This window comes from Watersipora subatra, chromosome 4 (assembly GCF_963576615.1).
Source record: "Watersipora subatra chromosome 4, tzWatSuba1.1, whole genome shotgun sequence".
Lineage (NCBI taxonomy): Eukaryota > Metazoa > Bryozoa > Gymnolaemata > Cheilostomatida > Watersiporidae > Watersipora > Watersipora subatra.
Genome location: NC_088711.1, coordinates 27045831 through 27068474, shown reverse-complemented (window position 1 = coordinate 27068474; position 22644 = coordinate 27045831). Strand labels below are relative to the sequence as shown.

General features: G+C 36.6%; 1 protein-coding gene across 1 annotated transcript in view; it reads left to right on the top strand.

Moving 5' to 3' along the window:
* LOC137393697 (guanine nucleotide-binding protein G(s) subunit alpha isoforms short-like) overlaps window positions 1-22644 on the top strand; it is a 66903-nt gene that overhangs the window by 12115 nt on the left and 32144 nt on the right. Inside the window, exons 5-6 of the mRNA XM_068080348.1 lie at window positions 4465-4584; window positions 9137-9234. Of these exons, the coding sequence (XP_067936449.1) occupies window positions 4465-4584; window positions 9137-9234 (218 nt within the window). The remainder of the gene's footprint in view (window positions 1-4464; window positions 4585-9136; window positions 9235-22644) is intronic.

The following is a 22644-nucleotide window of genomic DNA, read 5'->3' as shown; positions in this document are numbered from 1 at the left end:
GAAGAGTTTTTGAAGGTAAAATGGCGCAACTGTATACCCACTGCATCAGTAGTAAGGACAGCCTTGAATCGCTGAAAGCCAGCTAGATTTTGGCTTCAGTTGTAACAGAAATGCCAATTGCCCTCCACAAATATGATGTTTCTATGCTTTAATGGTTGGCTCTTCATAGCATCATTCTATGCATAGAGAAATGAAACTATTAACTCTTAGCGCTTTAAAAACCCGTTTTATGCCATATATATTTTCACAAAGGCTCCTTCAACGAATGGAAACAGTGTAAGCTTTCAGGATTCCAACTGCCCTAAGTAATAGCTAGTTTGTATTAAAGATGGTAGGCTGAAGTTGCTGCTGTGGCAATTCATAGCGGTTTTCTATAAATAGAAGTATGAACTAACCTAATCTTCACTGCAATAAGAGCTGTGTCCAGCTGTCGAACCAAAATCACTGCGCCACTTAAACGCCCAGTGGGTTTAAGGAATAATTTGTTCGTGTACCGTAAAACCTCTATTTGAATGCCATGGCGCTCTATTTTGCAACCCTTCCCGTGGTGGTGTTTTTTTCTTAGAGGTGGTGTTCAAATAGAGGGGGGGGGGTGTTGTATTTTTCGAATAGCTCATCAGAATTTTGGGAAGATAAATTTAATCCTTTTACAGGCGAAGCTAATGTCACCTATATTTTGTCCTGCCTTTCGGGTGGAGCAACATTAACTCTTTTCGAAGTAAGAAATCTGCTATAACTTACCTCTGACTTGGTCATAGACCCCTAAATAAATATGCATTGGAAGCTGGAAAGATGCTATCACATAATATGCTATAAATCTACAAATTTATAATTTATATAATATTAATCTATCAAATGCTACAAATATAGATTCAGGAACAAGTGATATAAGCAAACCATATTAATAATATAAATGCAAAAAAAATTAACATTTTTTAAACAAAAATATTTGCATAGTTTGCTTGGCCAGTTGCGTTCTGATTGCTGCTTTCGTTTGGACCCATTTCATCTTCTTCTGGCTGTTCAATACCTTCTACAATGTCTTCTAACCTCAACCCTTTTGCACTGCTGAACTAGTCGATATTAACATCCAAACAATTTTTTTAGCAGAGCAAAACTTTTACGCGTCGCCATTTAGAATACTTTTAGCACAAATAATGAGAACTCTTTAGCCAAGTGACATGACTTGCACGACAAGCGTGCTAAGCGCAAGTTTTAGTCTCAAAATAGTAGCACAGACTCCATTGTAATTGCTAAACTGTTTTTCATATACATCAAAGTATTAAGACTGCGTTAAACAAGGACCTACCAATAGCCTGAGACAGTTATTAATTATGTCTATGGAGTTGCTTTCAAAGTTTTAAAGAAAAGATTGTAAAGTTTTGGAGTTGGACAACGGACGTCGATACGAACAGCAACCACGAAAAAATTAATTGTAAATGATATAATTGAGTCACTATTAGTACGATTTTGTGGACATTTTTTTCTACTGATCACTTGCTGTTATGAGTTCGTAAAGATCAAAGAATGTTAAAGGGGCGTTCAAGTGAAGATGGCGTTCAATTAAAGGTGGCGCTCAAATGGAGGTTTTACGGTAGTTATTACACCTGACGATGTCTCAATGCACACTAGACCACCAGGGGTCCTAGTTTTAAGTAAAGCTAAAAAATCAAAATGTATTATTATGAAGCACTTACATCTGAATAATAAAAGGAATGACTGACATTGTACGTTGATAGTGATAAACAAAGGAAATAGGCTCCACCATGTATTTATAGTTTGTAAACCTAGTTCCGGTATGACAAGTTACTAGAATTGATTCAATTTGCTACGTACAATCTTTTTGTCGTACGGAAAGCCTCCAATTGGAAAGCCTCCTGTAGTTATCCCTTCAATTGCGTGGTAACTTTTACAAATAATATCTTGTTGACTTGAAAACATAAGTAATTTCAACACCTCCCTTAAATATGCCTTGCTTCATTTTAAACGTATTATAAGTTCTGGGTCTATGACTAACATCACTTTATGAAAACGTATTATAAGTTCTGGGTCTATGACTAACATCACTTTATGAAAACGTATTATAAGTTCTGGGTCTATGACTAACATCACTTTATGAAAAACAAGTGTTGCTGCAAACAAGGCCTTCTTTTCCTCATCACCCGTTAACCAGTAACTTAGCCGCCAATCTGGTTATGCATTTGAATGAGTATGGAAAGCAGATTGGCAGCGTTCACTAGTGCGACTGCTGGCTCTCCGCTGGCTCAATATTGCAAATTACTCGCTCGCTCGTAATTGGATAGCAGCGGAAGATACACTTTGTCAAATGGACTGTGCAAACAATTTTTGTAGTAATTGGTTTACTGCATTCATACCAAAGCTTTGATGCTGAGCTGACTCATAAAAGTGCTGGATGAGAGAAGACTGCAGTAGTAGGCTGTCTGCTTGACGTGCTAATCAGTGTAGAGCAGCAGCGAAGCTTTCGTAATTAATAATTGGTAATCGTTGGTTTTAAGTTTCTTCAATCCGGCTTTCTTGTTCCCCTAATAGACAAGTTGCCATGTTTGTGATGGATGATTTTGGTGCAGGCGGGAATGCTTTGATATTTCATAAAAGCCCTGCAGACGTAACTGTTGGTGTTTTCCTAGTTACTGACTGGCGTGGGTGGTAGAACAGTCAGTTGCTGCGTGCCTTCCACTTCCTTCTGCAAGAGAATGCGATGAGCTATGAATATATTTCACTCATCTACTTGCAAGGCTAGCTCGTACACGTGTTAAACGATAACTCTATTCTGGGCGCCAGGGAGTGAAATATAATGCATCAACATGCATATAAGAAACTCTTGTATGAACCTCTAAATATTCTAAAATTGTAAAGCGATGTAGCAACTAACTTAGGGCAGCCATATTGGTTCTTATCTTAGATATTAGTCCAAAAGCATAGCATGAACATTCGGTTTTGGTTCATTTTGTTAATTGTATCTCTTTGGAACATGAATAAGTTTCTCGATGCTGTTCTCCTTCTCAGACCTGGCTTTTGGCCTTTGGCAAAAATCTTGTTATTAGAGTGGTTGATTTTCAGGTAACCAACGATATTGACGCGAAGGGAATTCACTTCCTATTCACCAAAATTTTGAAGCGAATAATTCCTAGAATGTTGGTTTAGACAAGCACTTATTTAGGGTCGACGAACAACCATAAAATATGACTGCTCTTTTCCTTATGTTGATTGGATGACCTATATGACCGCCTACCACATTGTCGGCGAAGTATGGACTTAGCAGTAATGTTGGTTCGACTTAGTAGACAAGTATATATCTATAGAACGCAAGCTTTTGCTGGCATTCAACATACTTTTTCGTAGAATCGTAACATGACGCTTGTGTGACCTTCAGGATCACACTTACAAGTGTTAAAAACTGCTTATTTGATCGTGTGTACAACTCCATTTAAAAAAACTTGTTGAGTAATGCTTTTGTGATTAGTAAAGCAAGTCGGGTAGATTTTTTTATTCCATGTTATATGTTTTTAACTTTTCATCTTGTTTGCAGTATAAAAAACCTGTTTATTTATCAACTATTGCGGGTTAAGCATCTCACCTAAGCTAGTGCTTATGAAACTGTTTAGTAAGAACCCCCGGCTGTACAGGATAACACAATTCTTCATTTAGTTTCAGTGGTTCTGATACAAATTGTTCAACTGTTTGGTGTGTAAAGCCTGGTTCCCATATCGATTGCGAGACTCCGGCCGTAACTTTCGCAACAAAACGCTTGCGACGCCGGGAGGCATCTGTTCACATATGAAGCTGCATCGCTAAACATAATCGCGTAATCAAATAAAATGTTTGCTCGCCATGCCGTCTCTGTAATGGTGACCTTCACCTTTACAGTGCATTTCGGGAAGGTTTTGCCTGCGGCCTTTTTTGAAATTTGAACAGCGCTAAACTATTGCGTTGCCGCCGGCAACTACCGGCGGTACCCGGCGTGTAGGTTTCCATTTCATTGCTAATAGCCTGCGGTGCTGTCGCCGGTGCTTTTGCGACGTATATGAGAACCAGGCTTTAAGCGCTGAACTTTGTATGTGCAAGTGCGTTATTGTTAGGGTACACCTAGTTATTTATTATGCAAGTCTTTTCACCGGTGGTTAAGAATAGCTCTGCACGACGATATTTCAGATAGTTGCCAACCCCTGGCGTAGTTGCGCTATGATTAACATTTTTCGTCATCTGCTACACGTGGGTGCACAACTCTTGACACATTACATTAACCTATGTAATAGGGGCTTGCTTACTTGCGAAGGTTTACTCAATTCTGCCAAGGTAATCGTTTAGTTTTAGATACCCTAAAAATCTACCTACTGTACAACTGTTACACTAGACTATTGTGGGTAACAGATTTGAGATCAGTGACAGTTTTAGTAGCCAGCAAGTCGTTCATTTCGCTGCATTTACTTTTATGTCTTTTAGACAATCACTGGGGCCATGCCAATACTCGACCCTCCAGTAGAACTAGGTGATTCAAGCAACCAAAAAAGCTATGATTACATCCAGAACGTTTCATCTCTTCCAGACTTCACATATCCCAAGGTAAAATGACAAACACTTTGAATTTCTTCTCTCATACAATTTATTCTCGTTTAAGAACTACTACTTCACTTTCTGCTTCACCTTGAAGCCTGTTAAAGTGCAAAGAGCACAGTGCGCAATGGCGATATTCTAAAATTTGAATATGATTTTTTCAATTTGAAATTATGTCGTCTTACTATAACTGTTATTTTATTATGACGTCTAGAGCTACGTTCATATCGCTAGCAGCATCATTTGAAGCCTGTGAGCAGGCTTGTGTTCGTGTTTTATTTTTTGTGCTTGATGAACTGAACTAACCCAGCTAAATCAACTGACGCAAGTATGAAAACTGCAGCAGGTCTTCAATATAAACAACATCGCAACACTCCTGACCAAAATTTACTATATCTATATATTGTCTCTCAATGTTTGTCCGTCCGTACTTCCGTCTGTCCAGCTATAGCGATAACATTTCAAAAATGAGAAATCCGCTGCGAATTGGATTTGAACTCACAACTTCAGTTCTGCAGAAAATTATTTATCCAATACACTACACTGTCCAACTTGCTGTACCATGGAATAAATTTGGCAAATACATGTGCTTGGAATACATGCCAATCTTTTATAGTTTCATGTTAAACACTGCAGCTAGCTTTATGTGTAAAGCCATGCCAGAAGAAAAATGCGTTAAGCCATAGCAGAAGAACAATGCATGCCTGTAAGTGAAGAAAAATGCTTAAACACATAGCCAACAAAACTATTGCGATCAGTATAGATCTGTATTAGGCACTGCAGCCGGTACGGTATGAATTAAACAAAAATAAACACAGTACACAGAAATAGACAAAGTACACAGAAATAAATAAACACCTTGATTTAAAAGTTAGAATGGTAATTGTCGATGTTGATTGAAAGTAAATTTTCTGTACAAACACTTTTTATTACTCACGCAACGCTGGGAATTCAGCTAGTTTTTACTATATTAAGAGCCGTTTTCTCCGTCTGTCCGAAGCTACAGTTGAGTGTTGGAAAAAAGATTACATCTTACAGGATTTGAACTCGCAACATTTGGCTTCACTGTGCAGCCTGCTACCACCTGCGCCTATTATTCACCTTGCAATGGTGTAGAATTATTGTGCACATACTTATTCTCAATGCTTTATTGGCGCACCTGACAATCTCTCACAGCACTCGAGACTGCCAGGGTACTAGTGTTAAATAAATTTATGAGTGTTGAAGTTTACTACACATTTTTTGAAAAATCATTGCAAGATGAACAAATTTATTTTAATGAAGAATACTTTTTAAGAGAACAATTTATATTCATTTGACGTGCTTGGGCCTCGTAATGGAAAAGGTTGATAACAAATACAAATAATTGCTATTATAGTGATGCAGCCAGCTATCTACTTGGCTAACTGGATAAAAACTTAATAATATGGGCACCGCATTACAGTTGCTCCATTTTCTTTTGGTTTGAAGATTTTGTAGAACTTTGTTTAAGAAAACCCAATATTTGCCCTGTACATTGTCATTTCACTTAATTAGGCCCTCTTATTGGTTTATAGCAGTGCTCGGTTCATGGTCAGTGGCAAACCAACTATTCGGTAACATAATCAACGCTCATGGGAGCCTATCAGCATAGTTGTACTTGATGAGTGAATTAAGATATTTCTATAGTCGCACCTTTAAATAGAGACTTGATTCATTCCACTAGTTGCTTTGTATGTCAAAAATATTACATGTTGGAGCAAGTATTTTTATAAAAACATTTTGGTTTACTTCATTCTCGATCCATAAACTTTCAAGTAATCGCAGATGGTATAAAACAAATGAATTATATAAAAACTAAATTGAAAACCCAAAAATTCATGGAAAAATAAATTACATAATAATCGGTAAATAGTTTTTTATTGTAACTTTACCTTAGCGAGACTTGTGAATGGTAGTAGAGTGAATGATGGAAATATGTGTCGTAAGTTACATTAACTTCCACGAGATATAGTTTAAATTCACTTAATTTATATACTGTTTAGTCTTTCAATATTTTGTTTCTAATTTCTATCATTATCTTTGACATTTATTTAAATAATTGTCATGTTTCAAAAAGTTTCAAACGTCATACATAGGAAATTACTTAGTCGATTGCAAACAGTATTTGTGTGCAAAGTTACTATATACATCGAGAAAATGAGTGATTGTACGTAGAGGTTTGTCGGTATTTGAAAACACTGTCAACCATCTCTATCTGATAACCGCTCTAGTTACACACGTTATTAAAACCTAGTAAATTAACAAAGTTGTGAGCTCGCAAGGTCAGCCCACAATAAATTCCATTTCTACCAAGAAGTTATGTTAGATTAGAGAAAACTAAATATTAGTAATTGCAATAACGGATACGGACTGTTTGGCCATATTTTGACTTTTATCTTTTCAAACAATATTGTAAGTTCAAGTGTTTTTATGGCTTTTTTGAAACGAGTCCGTCTGCCTTTTGCACACACGTGCAAGTCCTTCATGTTATTTTCGTTTTTTATTCTAGCGTATTTGAAAACAGTACTCCAAGCGCCATTCAGCAAAGGCATACAACCGTCAAGTTCGAACCCACAGCAACAGCTCATAAACGTGCCACTATGACCGTTCACTCTGTTTATATTAGTTACAGTTGTTGCACCCCCTCGAGATCTCTGACGCGTCTTTAAACTTAGCTGGTCACCTCTCTGCGACTTGCTTGTGTTTATTTTCTTATTAAATCTTTAAAAACTTGCGAACTACCAAGTTTGTCAAAATTAAAGCGAATGACTGCTATCTCTACATCAACAACATCAAGCATTCTTTTGAGCCAGGGGGTTTTGCACATTCACGAATATGTCCATTGTAAACAAAAAATTGATGCATCTGCGTTTGGCCGAAGTTTCAAAGAATGGCGGTGTTATTCCATTTTATTTGACTATTTATGCTTCGCAGTCCAACCACGATAACATTAGTTTCGCTCAAATAACTATTTATATACGAACACAGATATTCTCACTTGTAACAGGTATGTAAAGAATAGCTGGAGCTGTTCATAAAACATTTTATGTGATTTTACATTCGATTAAATCTATTGAAATTCAAATTTTTTTCATGATTGGTTTATTTAATGAACCTAAATAATTTATGTACTTTTGTACTGATTTTGTTGGTAACATATAGTGTTTTATTCCTTGAGCAAATACAACATTGCAAACAGCTGCATTAATTTTATCGTTATCACAATTAGTCAATTATTCATAACTAGCTGTGCTACCCGGCATTGACCGGGTATTAAAAAACAGCTTATGAACAATGAGAGTTATTTGCCGCTTGCTATTAGCCTGGCACATTGCCAATTGATAGTTTGAGTAACCTTACTAATAAGAGCTACCGCTTTTCATGACGTTACGCCATCGCATTACTACGCCATCACATTACGTTGTAATGGAGAGCGGTAGCGTATTTGCTCCCATATACCGACATGTATCGCCTAATGAAAACATCAAGCTTATGTGGCTGAATTGGTAAGGTATCGGACTGGTGAACCGGAGGGTCTGGAATCAAATCTTCTGCTATATGGATTCTTTATTCCAAGATTTTAATAGCTATAGCTGGAACTACATCCTCACACACTTTGAGAAATATATATATAGAGATATAATATATAACTAATATGCCGATGATGCTTTGACAACGATATTGGAAAATTCAGCAAGGACATCATGTTCTTTGCATAATGGATGCCAGTTCTTCTTGTCAACGCTATCCATGATTTAGTAACATCATTTACCGTTTACTTTTACTGTTTCTATGACACTGCTAATCGGCAAGTTTGCGTCATGCGCAAAAAAATCGGTAAAAAATGGCAAAGATTCTCAAGTCAAGCGTGTTTTGTTGCACATAGATTTTTTTAATATTTCACACTTGAAAGATAGAAACGGCACATGCGAATGATGTGTAGGCGAGTGCTGCGCAAGCTTTTTAATTTTAAACATTCTCCATACTTCTGTCATTCTTATTTCGATTTGAGTAGTTTCGGATGTACCGCTATGACCTCTGGTTATAGAAATCCCTATCACTTTTAATAAAGTGCCCTTGTTAATCCACAACGTGAAAATGTCCGTTGAAACACTGACCGCGCAGTAACTCAACATGTGTTCACAACTCCAAACCGCATCATCCGCGTAATGGAAACATAGTGATTGCGTGAAGCCACAGTTGATGCGTGTGCTCCACCTAGCCTATGCATTTTGTCAGTGTCTATAGTCAAGCCTCAACAACAGGTTCAAGCAAGAGGCATCAGTTCAGTTGGGTAATCGGTTCTCTCTATGTATGCCATTCACAGCTCACCGTATGCTACAGATTCACTGGTTGGTTTCAAATTGATAAATTTTACTATTTTATTATGCGTATACAAAGTTATTAGCTTGATGAGGAGAAAGTTCTACCTTAAGGCGTCACACGAGCACCGAACCGACGTAGGTTCGGTTCGGTGCCCGTGTGACCACGGCTTTACCCATTCCTATTACATTACCTTTCACTATTTGATGTGTTTTAGGAATTCTTTGAGCATGCGGAGGCACTCTGGTCAGATAGCGGCGTGCAGCACTGTTTTACTCGATCCAATGAGTACCAGCTCATAGACTGCGCCCAATAGTAAGTTACAAAAACTTAGACTCATTAACAAGTTGGTTATCTTTGTGAATGAGAAGAATCACAACTCTGGTCTGTAGAATAGCGACAAGTGGATCTTGGCATAGCGATACTCACAAACTTGTGTTATTGGCACATCGAAGAATTGTTTTCCGGCAACTTGTCGACTAACATATATGAGACAAACTAAAATTAACTCTATATACATGGGTTTTATTTAGCATTCGCTTCATCTGCACTGTCTTGTTCATGGACTTCATGAACTTCCAGTAGAAGTCAATCGTTGCTAGCTATTTTGGCAGCATTGGATATTTCTGAGGCTAATGATAGATTGATAAGCAATGTTGCACCTCTTGTTTACACATCGACACTATGAATTGTACTGTTCAATGACTGCCTCCTGTCATTTACCATCTTGTGTCAATTAATGCTATGGTCTGTCTGGTAATGCACAATCTATTCATAGACATGTTCTGGGCTTCTGTTGCTAAAGATCTAATGTTAGTCAGACTGTTATCTGCTGTCACCTGCCATCAGCTATCAGATGGTGAATATAAAGAATGAGTCACTGTTAAATATTAGCTTGGCATTGCCTCTTGTCAGTGTCAGATACTGTCATGTGTCAGCTATACACGATTCAATTGCTTAACTAGTTATGCCTAGTTGTCACTTTCTACTACTTGTCATGAAATAGCGCCTGTGTCTATGTGTCAATGTAGGTGTCAGGAAGCAGGTATTTTTTATAAAGCATTGCATAATCTTGTAGTATATGTACAAGATGGAAACCTAATTCTTTTAAATCCTCTTCTTTCATCCTCATTATGGAACTTGAGTGTCTCTGTTGCTGTCATCTTTTTCGTTTGTTATCGTTGCCGGTGTCCTGCTTCGCCTTACCGTGAAGTCTGCTCCGGGTTATTAATTGTAGCAGAAAGGTTACCTGTAGAGCTGTGGCAAACAGCTGCCTGTCTGTCTTCATCAATTCATTCATTTTTGTCTCCTGGGTATTTTGTTTCTATTTCTAGATCAGCTTTGTGTATATTTAATTGTTTTGTTTATGAGGCGTGACTAAAGACCTCAGTTGTGTTTGGTTTCTATGCAACGGTAAAGTCTCACATACCATCATATCTCCCTTTGCTCTTTCTATCAGAGATTGTTGGCTTGAATAGGCTTTCTATAAACCTTTGCCTTTCAAGTACTAGCCAAACCTCTACTAGCAATCGCTTCAATGTACAAGCACACCTAATTGGTCTAGTACATTGTTACATTTGTTTTAATGATACCATGTGTAGTTATCTGCACTATTTGTTGAAGACTTGTCATAGGTTGTTGGACTGTGGAATGAATTATGACATATTCTTATAATGGTTTTAACATACAATGCAGATCTCAGAACAAAGTGGACTTTATATTCGGATGTTTGACCGTGTTCTTACAGGGAGGGGGTAGGATGGCTGTTTTTAGTGTTTGCCAAATAGCTTGCGTTTCGGTTAGTCCGTCAATATCCCGAAGCTTCTACAGACGGAGTTGCCTACGCTATCATATATTATGATACGTTTGTCATATTTACTTACGCGCTGCATCTCTGAAGGTCATCTGAAGGTCATGTAATCCTACTAGATGATATTTAATTTGTCAACTAAAGCTCACTTGTGATTTACAAACATATCACTTACTTCTTCGCCATCCTCTTTTTTAGAACAAAACCTCTCATTACACCATCTCGTTACTTGGCTTTTTTCGATTAGGCTAAGTAGTTCTTTTTCTTTCAAGCGCTTAACAAAGTGCTTATATTTGTGGGGAAATAGAACGATTTTATGACATTTTGAACAAGCTGACAATTAGATGCAAGTTTTACAATACCACCCATGTGAACCTTTTCGTAGCTTTTAACACCAAACTGCTTGAGTCTATGTATTTTAACAGAAAATATAGTAGAGCTGGCCTTGCTAACAGACCAGCGGTTGAACCAATTGAGGCCATGGATAGCGCTGTGTATACGACTATTAATAGCTCTGTAGGTATGCAATTATGATTAGACGCATAATATGCATCCAATATGCGGCATTGTTTCATTACCAGCCCCCTCAAGCACACACAATAGCCTTATGTACACAACCTTGTCTACATCTTAAGCTATTTTTAGACTTTCTCCGTGTCAGATTTCTAAAGAAATGGGGCCTTGTAAACCCATTTGTGGAGCGAAAGAATGTGTGTAACTGCTTTTATGTGAGACTCTAGTCTTTTCCTAGGGTCCTTTACAGCTAGTAGCATTCTTGTCTAGACTGAGCCCCTGTATTAAAATTCCCCGCTCTTACTAGTGCTCAATGTTTAAGCTAGAATTGCTTGGCCAGAGTTTGAACGAGGCTGGAGTAAGAGTGAAGAATTATGTTGGTTTTTTAGAAATTACACTTTTTAAAAAGCCTTTCGCCAAGTTGGACATGAATTCTCTGGACTGCATAGTGACTATTTTAAATGTGGATAATTATGGATGTTGCCAAGGCGATTGTACTAAACGCAGCTAAATGTACTCTGGCCTCTTTAAAAAATAAAAAAACCAAAACCTTTTGGTTAAATTTCATAGTTTGCTTTTTAATTTGCTGCGTAGCTAATGCTCTGGTTATAGCATGCTATTTTAGTGCTGATCATAGATGTGTTGCGCATTAAAATATTATGCTAATTGGAGAGCTGACTATAATAAATGGTTGGATATTTGTAACGGAAACTGATCGTGTTACATGGTAGAAAACTCCTTATTTTCTTTTAAATATTTAATCATGCTGCTTTTATGTGAATTTTTAGATTATTGATTTTTTATTTTTTTAATTATTAGTTTAGATACTTTCAAAAGTTTTGCATTCAGAAAAATGTCAAGATGAAATTGTGATAGTTTTTGCAAAAAAACGTAGGCCTATTGCTTTGGATGCCAGGAATCGTTGCCAAGAATGCTCGTAAATATGCTGCTGAAATTCATCCTGTACAAATGTATTAAATTTATTTTGTTTCTCGTTTTCGTAAAATAAATATATCAAAAATTGAATGATTAATGATTTGCTTCTTATGCTTTTACTGACAGATAACCAGTCTGTGTTATAGTCTAAACTCCCACTTGAAGTACAACAGAGGCGGTGTGGTGTCCTCTTATGCTTTTACTGACAGATAACCAGTCTGTGTTATAGTCTAAACTCCCACTTGAAGTACAACAGAGGCGGTGTGGTGTCCTCTTATGCTTTTACTGACAGATAACCAGTCTGTGTTATAGTCTAAACTCCCACTTAAAGTACAACAGAGGCGGTGTGGTGTCCTCTTATGCTTTTACTGACAGATAACCAGTCTATGTTATAGTCTAAACTCCCACTTGAAGTACAACAGAGGCGGTATGGTGTCCTCTTATGCTTTTACTGACAGATAACCAGTCTGTGTTATAGTCTAAGCTCCCACTTGAAGTACAACAGAGGCGGTGTGGTGTCCTCTTATGCTTTTACTGACAGATAACCAGTCTGTGTTATAGTCTAAACTCCTACTTAAAGTATAACAGAGGCGGTATGGTGTCCTCTTTTGCTTTTACTGACAGATAACCAGTCTGTGTTATAGTCTAAGCTCCCACTTGAAGTATAACAGAGGCGGTGTGGTGGCCTCAACCTTCTAAAATTCATTTAAATGCCTTTTTGGCCAGTTTCAAGAGAATTCTTAACTTTATGAATTTAATGGTGACAGCATACAACATACTTGAAGATTGACTTGCAAAAAAATTCACATTACAGTTATTTTGTGTTAAAAGGCTCACCATGTCTTACTCTGCTGTGTTGTAGGTGCAAAATATGTGGAAATGTGATTACAAGCTCTTAAAAGCTCAAAAACTAACAGTTAAAAAAATCGCTGTAGGTTTGACTCCCTTATTTTGATGACGTATTCAACTCGACGTGGTTATTGTTTTGACACGTGATGTCATCACGTGAAATGAAAGGCATTAAAAGGCTCAATATAAAACGTCTCGTAGCACGTATCTAGTTTATGACAAACACTTCGGGTTCTACTGGAAAGCCCTTATCAATTACAGATGCTTGCTACTTTGCAGTTTCGTTTCAGCTTCGTCTAATCATCTAGTCATAAACTGATCATGTGACCCATGTTTCCCACTAGATGGTGCGAACAATTTTTGCAGCATTTTTCGACCATCACAGGCGACCAACAGGCTTTTCATGTTTATCAGAGAATGATATGCACCCCCCCCCCCCCCGAACTGAGGTTAAAAAAGTTAAACTGATTTTTAGTCTAGGTTTTGAGATATCAGTACTCAAAATGACAGCATTACAATAAAAATGAAATAGACGCGTAAGGACACTAGAAATGGCTTGATTGAATGCATGAAGTTTATTTGCGAAAATATTTCGACGAATAAGGTTGCATGAAAGTGTAAACAAAAGCACCATCGTGTTCAACTATGTCATATATGGCCGTTTTGAGAGGGATTCCAACATACAGCGTTTTCGTGATGGCTGGGATTGACTGTTAGTTTTTGAGCTTTTAAGAGCTTGTAATCAAATTTTCACATATTTTATACCTACAACACAACAGAGTAAAACATGGTGAATCTTTTGATACCTTTAGAATAAGTTTAAATTATAACTTGAACTTTGCCAAAAAATTTTATATACTATCGCATGTACATGCAATGGTTTGCATCAATTCTCATTCATACTTAGGCCAGGTAACGAATGGAAATGTTGGTAGTGGTTCTTGATTGGTCGAAACTAGCAGTAGCCTTGTTTCTATTCGCTTTGGTTAGTTTCTCTGACAAACCTGTTAAAATGAAGGCAAAATGGCGAACATTCAAATCTTTCTTTATACTTATTAGGCTTTTTTTATAAGAATGCAGTATCTACTTGGTCGGCATTGCCTTTGCTGCTGGAAGAGCTGATTGGCTCCAAAACTACCAATGCTAATACTCCCAGCAGTGCTTGCTGGCGTCAGACAACTAATCAAAAATCTATCGACATTTTCATCTAATGAATGCCTTAACAAAACGCTTGCCTGATGACGAATGCGGTTGATGTATGCTAAAATGTTTTATTGTATTCGATTGGTAGTTTTTGGTAGAGTAACCACCATGTCAGTCACATATCGCTAAATGCAGCGTGTAGAAGATAATTCCAAGTTTCCTAATGCTCATTGGGCTAAACAGATGATTAGCTCATAGACATTTTGTCACATGTATCCTTTTGAGTGCAAGTGAAGAATGCGAAAGCTCTATAAACTTTCTGTTCGTTGTGGGCTACGCAAATACATTTCAACACTTTAGGTATTTAAAATACATCCCTATCCAAATAAAAACTTAGAAGCCCTGTGATTTATCGGTTTGACATAGGCCGGTTCAAGCGTTACTCATCTTAGAGGTGTCAGTGATGATACATCGCAATAGAAGTATTTCCTTCAACAACACACCTATTGCATCTCCATTTTGGCATTGTTAGGAAGTATTTTTATCAATAGCATGTTTCCCTTCAACTCGATGGCGTGTGCAATTTTCAACCAGCTGAACATAATCTTATATCGTTCTCACTACTTCTCTGACCGACTGGTATTCTACTAGCAATTACATGGGTTGCTTCGATGCAGCGCTCCTCTACCCTTTTAGTCCCGGCTGCTGAACCCTTGCTGTTACTAAATATAGCAACATGTTACTATTTTTAGCTTTGTTAGCGCTTGAATAAGCTCAGCAAATTAGACGGCTGCCAATACATTGCCTATTATTGGTCTATGATTATGAGTGATTGAACCAGCTGCCTCGTACTAACCTCTCGACTAACTAGGGCACTAGATACTACAGAGGAACTGAGTGCCTTATGTAGTTGACTATAGACCAGTACCTGACAGCAACGCAAGATTCTCAACAAAATCTTGAACGCGTGTTTAACATGTACAGAGATTAAAAATGATGACGGTCACCAAGGGTGTATAAAAGCTGTATTTACAAAAAAGTAACGTATATATGCTCTGTGTAGACGCACTTTTTACGGTTTCTAATAATTCTGGAACACTATGGCAAGGTATCAATATACACAGATGAATGCATTACTCGCTAGCTTCTAGTTAGGTTTGAGAGGACGTTCTTGATGGGATTATCCGAAATGAGTTGTTGTTGCAGTAAAATTGGCAATACTATTCCTGCTTAGTTTTGAACATTGAAATTTACATGTCACTACAAGTTGTTGTCAGTATCCACCGATGACAAAGTGAATGCAGTATATTATATTATTTGTAACATATTGTCTTATGTTTTAGTTCCTTAGCTCATGTTGTGAGGGGTGTTGTAGGCCTTCAATAGTTCCTCTAAAAGTTGATGTTTGAATATTCTGCTCAATTTATTCATGCCGCGACATGTCTGAAACTTTTGTTTTCGGTAAGAGAATTCTGCATGTGTGTGGTAGTATGCTTGCCACTGCTGGTATAGTCGCAACATTGTCAAACAATAGCCATACAAATGGCAAATCGTAAGCCTTTGCATTCCAGAAGCACAAGCTAGGTTATTCATATCCTATTTCTTAGACTGGCCACTGCCTGCCTAATCCATCCGTCTGCTACTTAATGATGAGGTCTCGTTAGCCCATACATCTCTGTTCCTCTCGATACATAAGGCTCAAGTCTGTTGTCTGTAGTCAGGGCATGAGCTTTCCGTAACAGCCTCATAAATATACAGGTTTTCCTTGTTTTATATTAGGTATCTGAATATGATATTTCTCTTTATCACCTAATGTGCATAAACTAACTTTTCTTGTGTAGGTTTAGTATAAAATTGCATTATTAAAATAATTCATTCTTGTCAAATAAAGTTGATCATATGAGTGAGAATGTATACCTATAGGTCACTGAGTTTCAAAAACATTCAAAAAATTGTTTGCTAGTATGTCTTTTGCGTGGCATATGAATTCATATGCCGTAAGTCCTCATGCTCAAGCCGTGCGGCTTGTGCTCACAAACATGACGCACTAAGGAAAAAATAACCCTCCAACAAGCCGTCTGTGGTATCTAGCCGCCCTTAGCAACAAGCCGCATATGCCCACAGACTGCGGCTAACAACTGAGGTTTTGTCGTCCTTGATCCCTTCGGGAGCGAGAGTGTTGAGACGGGTTTCGCTATACCCCTGTCCTCTTGAATAAGAAAACAGGGTACATCAGTACATGTGAAAAGAATTTTTTTTTTACTTCCAAGTTCGAATTAAAATTCCTGAACCCTTGCATCAAGAACTTACTTGCCATGTCTCAGCTAGATTTTTATTGCGCTGTTAGAGGGCTTCGTGTTTATGTAAAGATGCCGGTCAAGAATGAAAAGGTGTTAATAACCTATGACTGTGGTGGGTTAAACATACCTCATCATCTTCATAGATAGAAGTTTCGTTTGGAATTAAAAGTTATTTAAATAGAAATACAAAAAAAACACCCAAGAAATTTAATGTCATGAATTCAAACTAAATAAAATCTTCACTGATAATTTGAATAAGATTGCGAGGTTAGCTTATCCGGTTTGCCTCTGTCTGTCATTCGGCTGAAAGAAAAATCCCATATATTAATGAAAATTGGAAGAAAAAACATACCAGTGATACATACTCTCACTCGTGTGTCACGAATTCATCTCGACAGAGCGATAAATTTTTCTTTAGTCTAAAGTATTCCATAAACATGACCTTGAAAATTGTAGGTCGCCAAAACCCCCATACATAAAAGTGTATCATGAATGCGATTCTATGGTTATAGCGCGGGAGCTGAGCAGCATTTATCGAGAAGCCGCCCTGAGCCCCACGTAAGCTTTAAAAGAATGGCCTTAGCCGCGGTCTATAACTTTGAACCAGAAGCCGCGCCCAACGACAAGCCGCGCGGCTTGAGCATGAGGACTTATGGTAGAACTAGTTTGTGATAGTGCAGACAACTCCATATTTTGATATTAAATACCACACTTTACAGACTATTAGCCGCTACTTTTTTCGACGGTTTGAGCCGTGCGGCTTATTTAGAAGCTGTGGCTGTTCTGTAGTTTTTTCTTTCACCGCCAAGGCGCATTAATTGGAATCTCTGGTTAGTGCGGTGAAAAAAACGAAACAACACCTAACGGTACTGTTCCGTTAGGCGCTGGGTTAAAAAGTGTCGGTTAAAACGGAACAGTGCCTAACGGCGCTGTTTCGTTTTAACCAGCAAAGTTGCTGCCGAGTTAAAAAGCTCCGTCATGAGTTCTCCGGCCTATCCAAAAGGTGCGGCCTATGTATTGTTTTATTATCGTTTTTTTTTAAATAAAAGCAAATGCGGCTTATATAGGAGTGCGGTTAATAGTGGGAAAAGTGCGGTAGACACAGTGCATCTTCCAGGTTACGATTACTCTGTTATATGGTTTTTCATCTTACGATGTGGAACACAATGTTTTTTTGACCCCGCCATACAAAAATTTCTCTCGCAGTTAAAATTTGGTTGTCAGTATGCAGGATACGTCGAAATAATGAAGATGCCGATATGCTATCCGCCGAAATCCCTCTCACAATACTTAAAAAGATACAATGCTAGCTCTCTCTTTCTCAGTTCAGCGTTATTCGTTATAAGTTAGAGTGAAAACGAAACCAGAAACAGGTAGGTGATAAAATTTTAGACGGTGTCAAAGTTTAGTTTAGTAAAATACATACTAAAACTTAGCTGTGTGTTTAGTAAGCTAAATTCATTTAAGTTAAATTCAATGTTTATATTATATGTCTGTCTCAAAGTTAAGAACTCCCTACAGTACATACTGCACATAGTACATTGTAATATTACATTTTATTGCAGATCATAACCACTAAATACACTAAAGTTACTGTAGGTAACTATATTTGCTAAATTATTGCAAATATTGTTGCACAATATTTGCAATAACTACCTACCAAATACTAGGTACTGTTTACACAATACCTACCTACACAAGTTACTGTAGGTAACTATATTAGTAACCAAATAGTATATTAACATACATGTATATACTATTTGGTTACTAATTTTTAATATATATACTATATATATATTAAAGTTATTATACGTATATAAAATTTCGATGTTTTTTACCAGGGGTGTTTGCATTAAATAATTACTATGGGTTTCTATACCACTCTATACAATATTTGCTCATTTTGGTGCCAACACTGAAACGAATTATAACTGTATAGCGAGGGTCCGCTGTACTAGAGTTGTATCGAAACTGGCCAATATCACGGAGTAAACCACACATTATGCAGATAACCTTACTCTGAAAATTGTCTCTGGGAACTTTGTGGATGGGAAGTGATGGAATTCTAAGCGCGAAATTTTGACATAAATAGAATTGCTCATCAATTATCGTTAAAGCTCTGTGAGCAGATGGTAGTAGTCGCATGATATTGAAGGAAGGTGTAAAGTGGCGTCACAAGAGCTCATCAAGATACATGGCACGAAATTCTCTCACACTTTTCTTAGGCCATAAAATATGTTAAAAAGACTAAGATAATGCAGAGGAACTCGAGCAGCACTAATAGCTCAGAAGTACATCACGGAAGTTAAGTTGAAATATATATGTATATTAACTGACTATCCTTTCAAAAAGAAGGGATTGTCTACCCTTGCGATAGCAATCTTCTTGCTTTACCACTGAGTGCCTTTTGATAAATAGTTTACATATTGGACCATCTTGTTTGTTCGATGTTAGCTGGTGTTGTGACCTACACCCTTTCAGCTCTTCATGCAAATGACGAGATATTGAAGATCACATCGAGGCTTTAAAGATCACATGTGAAAAATATTTGTTCTCAAAAATATTAATTTACTGTTTATATATATATATATATACTATTTTCACAGTTTCGAATTCATTTTCTCACCAAAGATTTGTAACATTAAAAACGAATTTAAAGCTATAATCTATGTGACATAGCCCATGTACCATGACGCCATAGGGAAGGGTAGTGATGGCTTCTAATATCCCTTCTTTGATAGCTTAACTTCTAGGATTCTAAACTATGTCCCAACTGGAGTGTTGCACATTTTTGAGGGTTGTTCCGCAGTAAAGAAAAGTCAGGTATATTTCTCCTGTCGAAACAGGCAGCCAAATTTATTCTAACTTCAGCCCGTGCACCAAAATGAGCCCGTAGGTCCTAATTGCTGACACGAGCTTTCACAATCCTATTGTGATCAGCTATAAAATGACAACTACCCTCATTGTGACTGGATACTGGCTCTATACACGACACTAAACTGATGCTCATTCCATTCACTCCGGTTGAGCTTGTGTTAAACTAACTTCCCTCGGCTGGTCCCCACGGGCCATCCGCTGCATGCGCCAGAGTGGGGTAATAATTTCTACTCTCACACATATTGATCAGGCAGCTCCTGCGCTTAGCAACATCCAGGTCTGTTTATAGCTTGCACTGCAAAAAGCAACAGACTTCAGAGTTTGTTATGGTGCATTGAGCTCTAAATGCCTTTATTTCCAATGAAGTAATGTTGTTTGTACTCATACTTGTGTGTGCCATTTGATGTTGACAATCATTTACAAGTGATAACGAAAAGTGCATATGATAAGCTAACAAACCTGGATTTTGGTTTAGCTAAATACAACCATTAACATACAACCATTAACATACAACCATTAACATACAACTATTAACATACAACCATTAACATACAACCATTAACATACAACCATTAACATACAACCATTAACATACAACCATTAACATACAACTATTAACATACAACCATTAACATACAACTATTAACATACAACCATTAACATACAACCATTAACATACAACCATTAACATACAACCATTAACATACAACCATTAACATACAACCATTAACATACAACCATTAACATACAACCATTAACATACAACCATTAACATACAACTATTAACATACAACCATTAACATACAACCATTAACATACAACCATTAACATACAACTATTAACATACAACCATTAACATACAACCATTAACATACAACCATTAACATACAACCATTAACATACAACCATTAACATACAACCATTAACATACAACCATTAACATACAACTATTAACATACAACCATTAACATACAACCATTAACATACAACCATTAACATACAACTATTAACATACAACCATTAACATACAACCATTAACATACAACCATTAACATACAACCATTAACATACAACTATTAACATACAACCATTAACATACAACCATTAACATACAACCATTAACATACAACCATTAACATACAACCATTAACATACAACTATTAACATACAACCATTAACATACAACCATTAACATACAACCATTAACATACAACCATTAACATACAACCATTAACATACAACCATTAACATACAACTATTAACATACAACCATTAACATACAACTATTAACATACAACCATTAACATACAACCATTAACATACAACCATTAACATACAACCATTAACATACAACTATTAACATACAACTATTAACATACAACCATTAACATACAACCATTAACATACAACTATTAACATACAACTATTAACATACAACTATTAACATACAACCATTAACATACAACCATTAACATACAACCATTAACATACAACTATTAACATACAACTATTAACATACAACCATTAACATACAACCATTAACATACAACCATTAACATACAACCATTAACATACAACCATTAACATACAACCATTAACATACAACTATTAACATACAACTATTAACATACAACCATTAACATACAACCATTAACATACAACCATTAACATACAACTATTAACATACAACCATTAACATACAACCATTAACATACAACCATTAACATACAACCATTAACATACAACTATTAACATACAACCATTAACATACAACCATTAACATACAACCATTAACATACAACTATTAACATACAACCATTAACATACAACCATTAACATACAACCATTAACATACAACCATTAACATACAACCATTAACATACAACCATTAACATACAACCATTAACATACAACCATTAACATACAACCATTAACATACAACCATTAACATACAACCATTAACATACAACCATTAATGCATATTTATTAATAACACTCATTGATATATAATTATTTTTAGTACTTTATTGCATTATTAAAACACAACCGAAAATATAAAATTAGTACTACATAATTATTAATAGATAAGTATAAAATGGTGATTATTAACCCTTTGACTGGGTTAAAGCCCCGCAAAAAAACCTGAATGTTGTGTAATTTATTTTTTAAAATTCAATAAAATTGGTATTTTATGAACATGCATAGCTCAAACTGAAATTTATTTCTATGAACAAAATCTTTTGTACACAAACATTCGTTTACATATCTACTACTACAAAAAACTACAACCGTGTACAAGTGTCCCTGTATGAAATGCTTGGAAGCATTCTTTCGGTAGAGTCCAACGCTATAACTTAGCCGTGCGAGCTACCATAACGATCATTTTTCTCCGTATATTCTAAGTACAGTCATACTTCAACTTACGAGCTTAATGCGTTCTGAGACTGAGCTCGTATGTCAATTTACTCGCATGTTGGTGCAATTCATTTATATATAGAACAATTAAATATATATTGATTGGTTTCCATACTCTAAAAAAAGCAAATAAAACACTCAAAACAAGATGTTGTAACAGAAAGAACATGTTGGCTATTGTCCTTACGTACTACATGCTTTCAAAAAGCAACAAATAAAAAATAATGCAAGGAAATGTGATTAATTAAAATGTAAAATTAAATACATACAATAGCACTCGCATTTGCCAGGGAGGGAGATATAAGTTATCCTTCGTTACAACAGTTGACTTTGATAAATTTAGATTTTATCAAAGTGTTAAAAGACAAACTTAGAAGCAAACCTAAAAGCAAACTTTCATTTTCAACTAAACGTAATTAAAAAATTTTCGGCGTTCATAGTTTGAAATTTCTCGCTGGTTAGCGAGAAATTTTTCCTTTTTTTTCGCTTTCACGACTAGCCGGCCGTTTTAAGATAAACCTATCTAAGGACGTTTGCCTTTGTCGCCCTTGCAACATGTTGCGATTAGGACGAACACAGGTGTCGTCACAAATGGTTAACGCACGACCACTAGCCAACTTGTCCGAATGTCTATTAAACAGTTTGGATAGATTGCGCCGGCCTTTTCACATAGCATCGTTTCAGTTACGCTGTCACCGGCCAATTGTTTGTCAAATGCCATCAGCGGTCGTGAAGATCGCTGCACCGTTTAGAAACTATGGTTAGTCCTTTTGCGAACTAAATGCCCTGAATATAATCCTTCTGTTTGATAATTATGAATGTATGTCTGTCATGTTGCCGAGCTATCTGAATCACGCATACACATTTCGCATATTTTTCAAT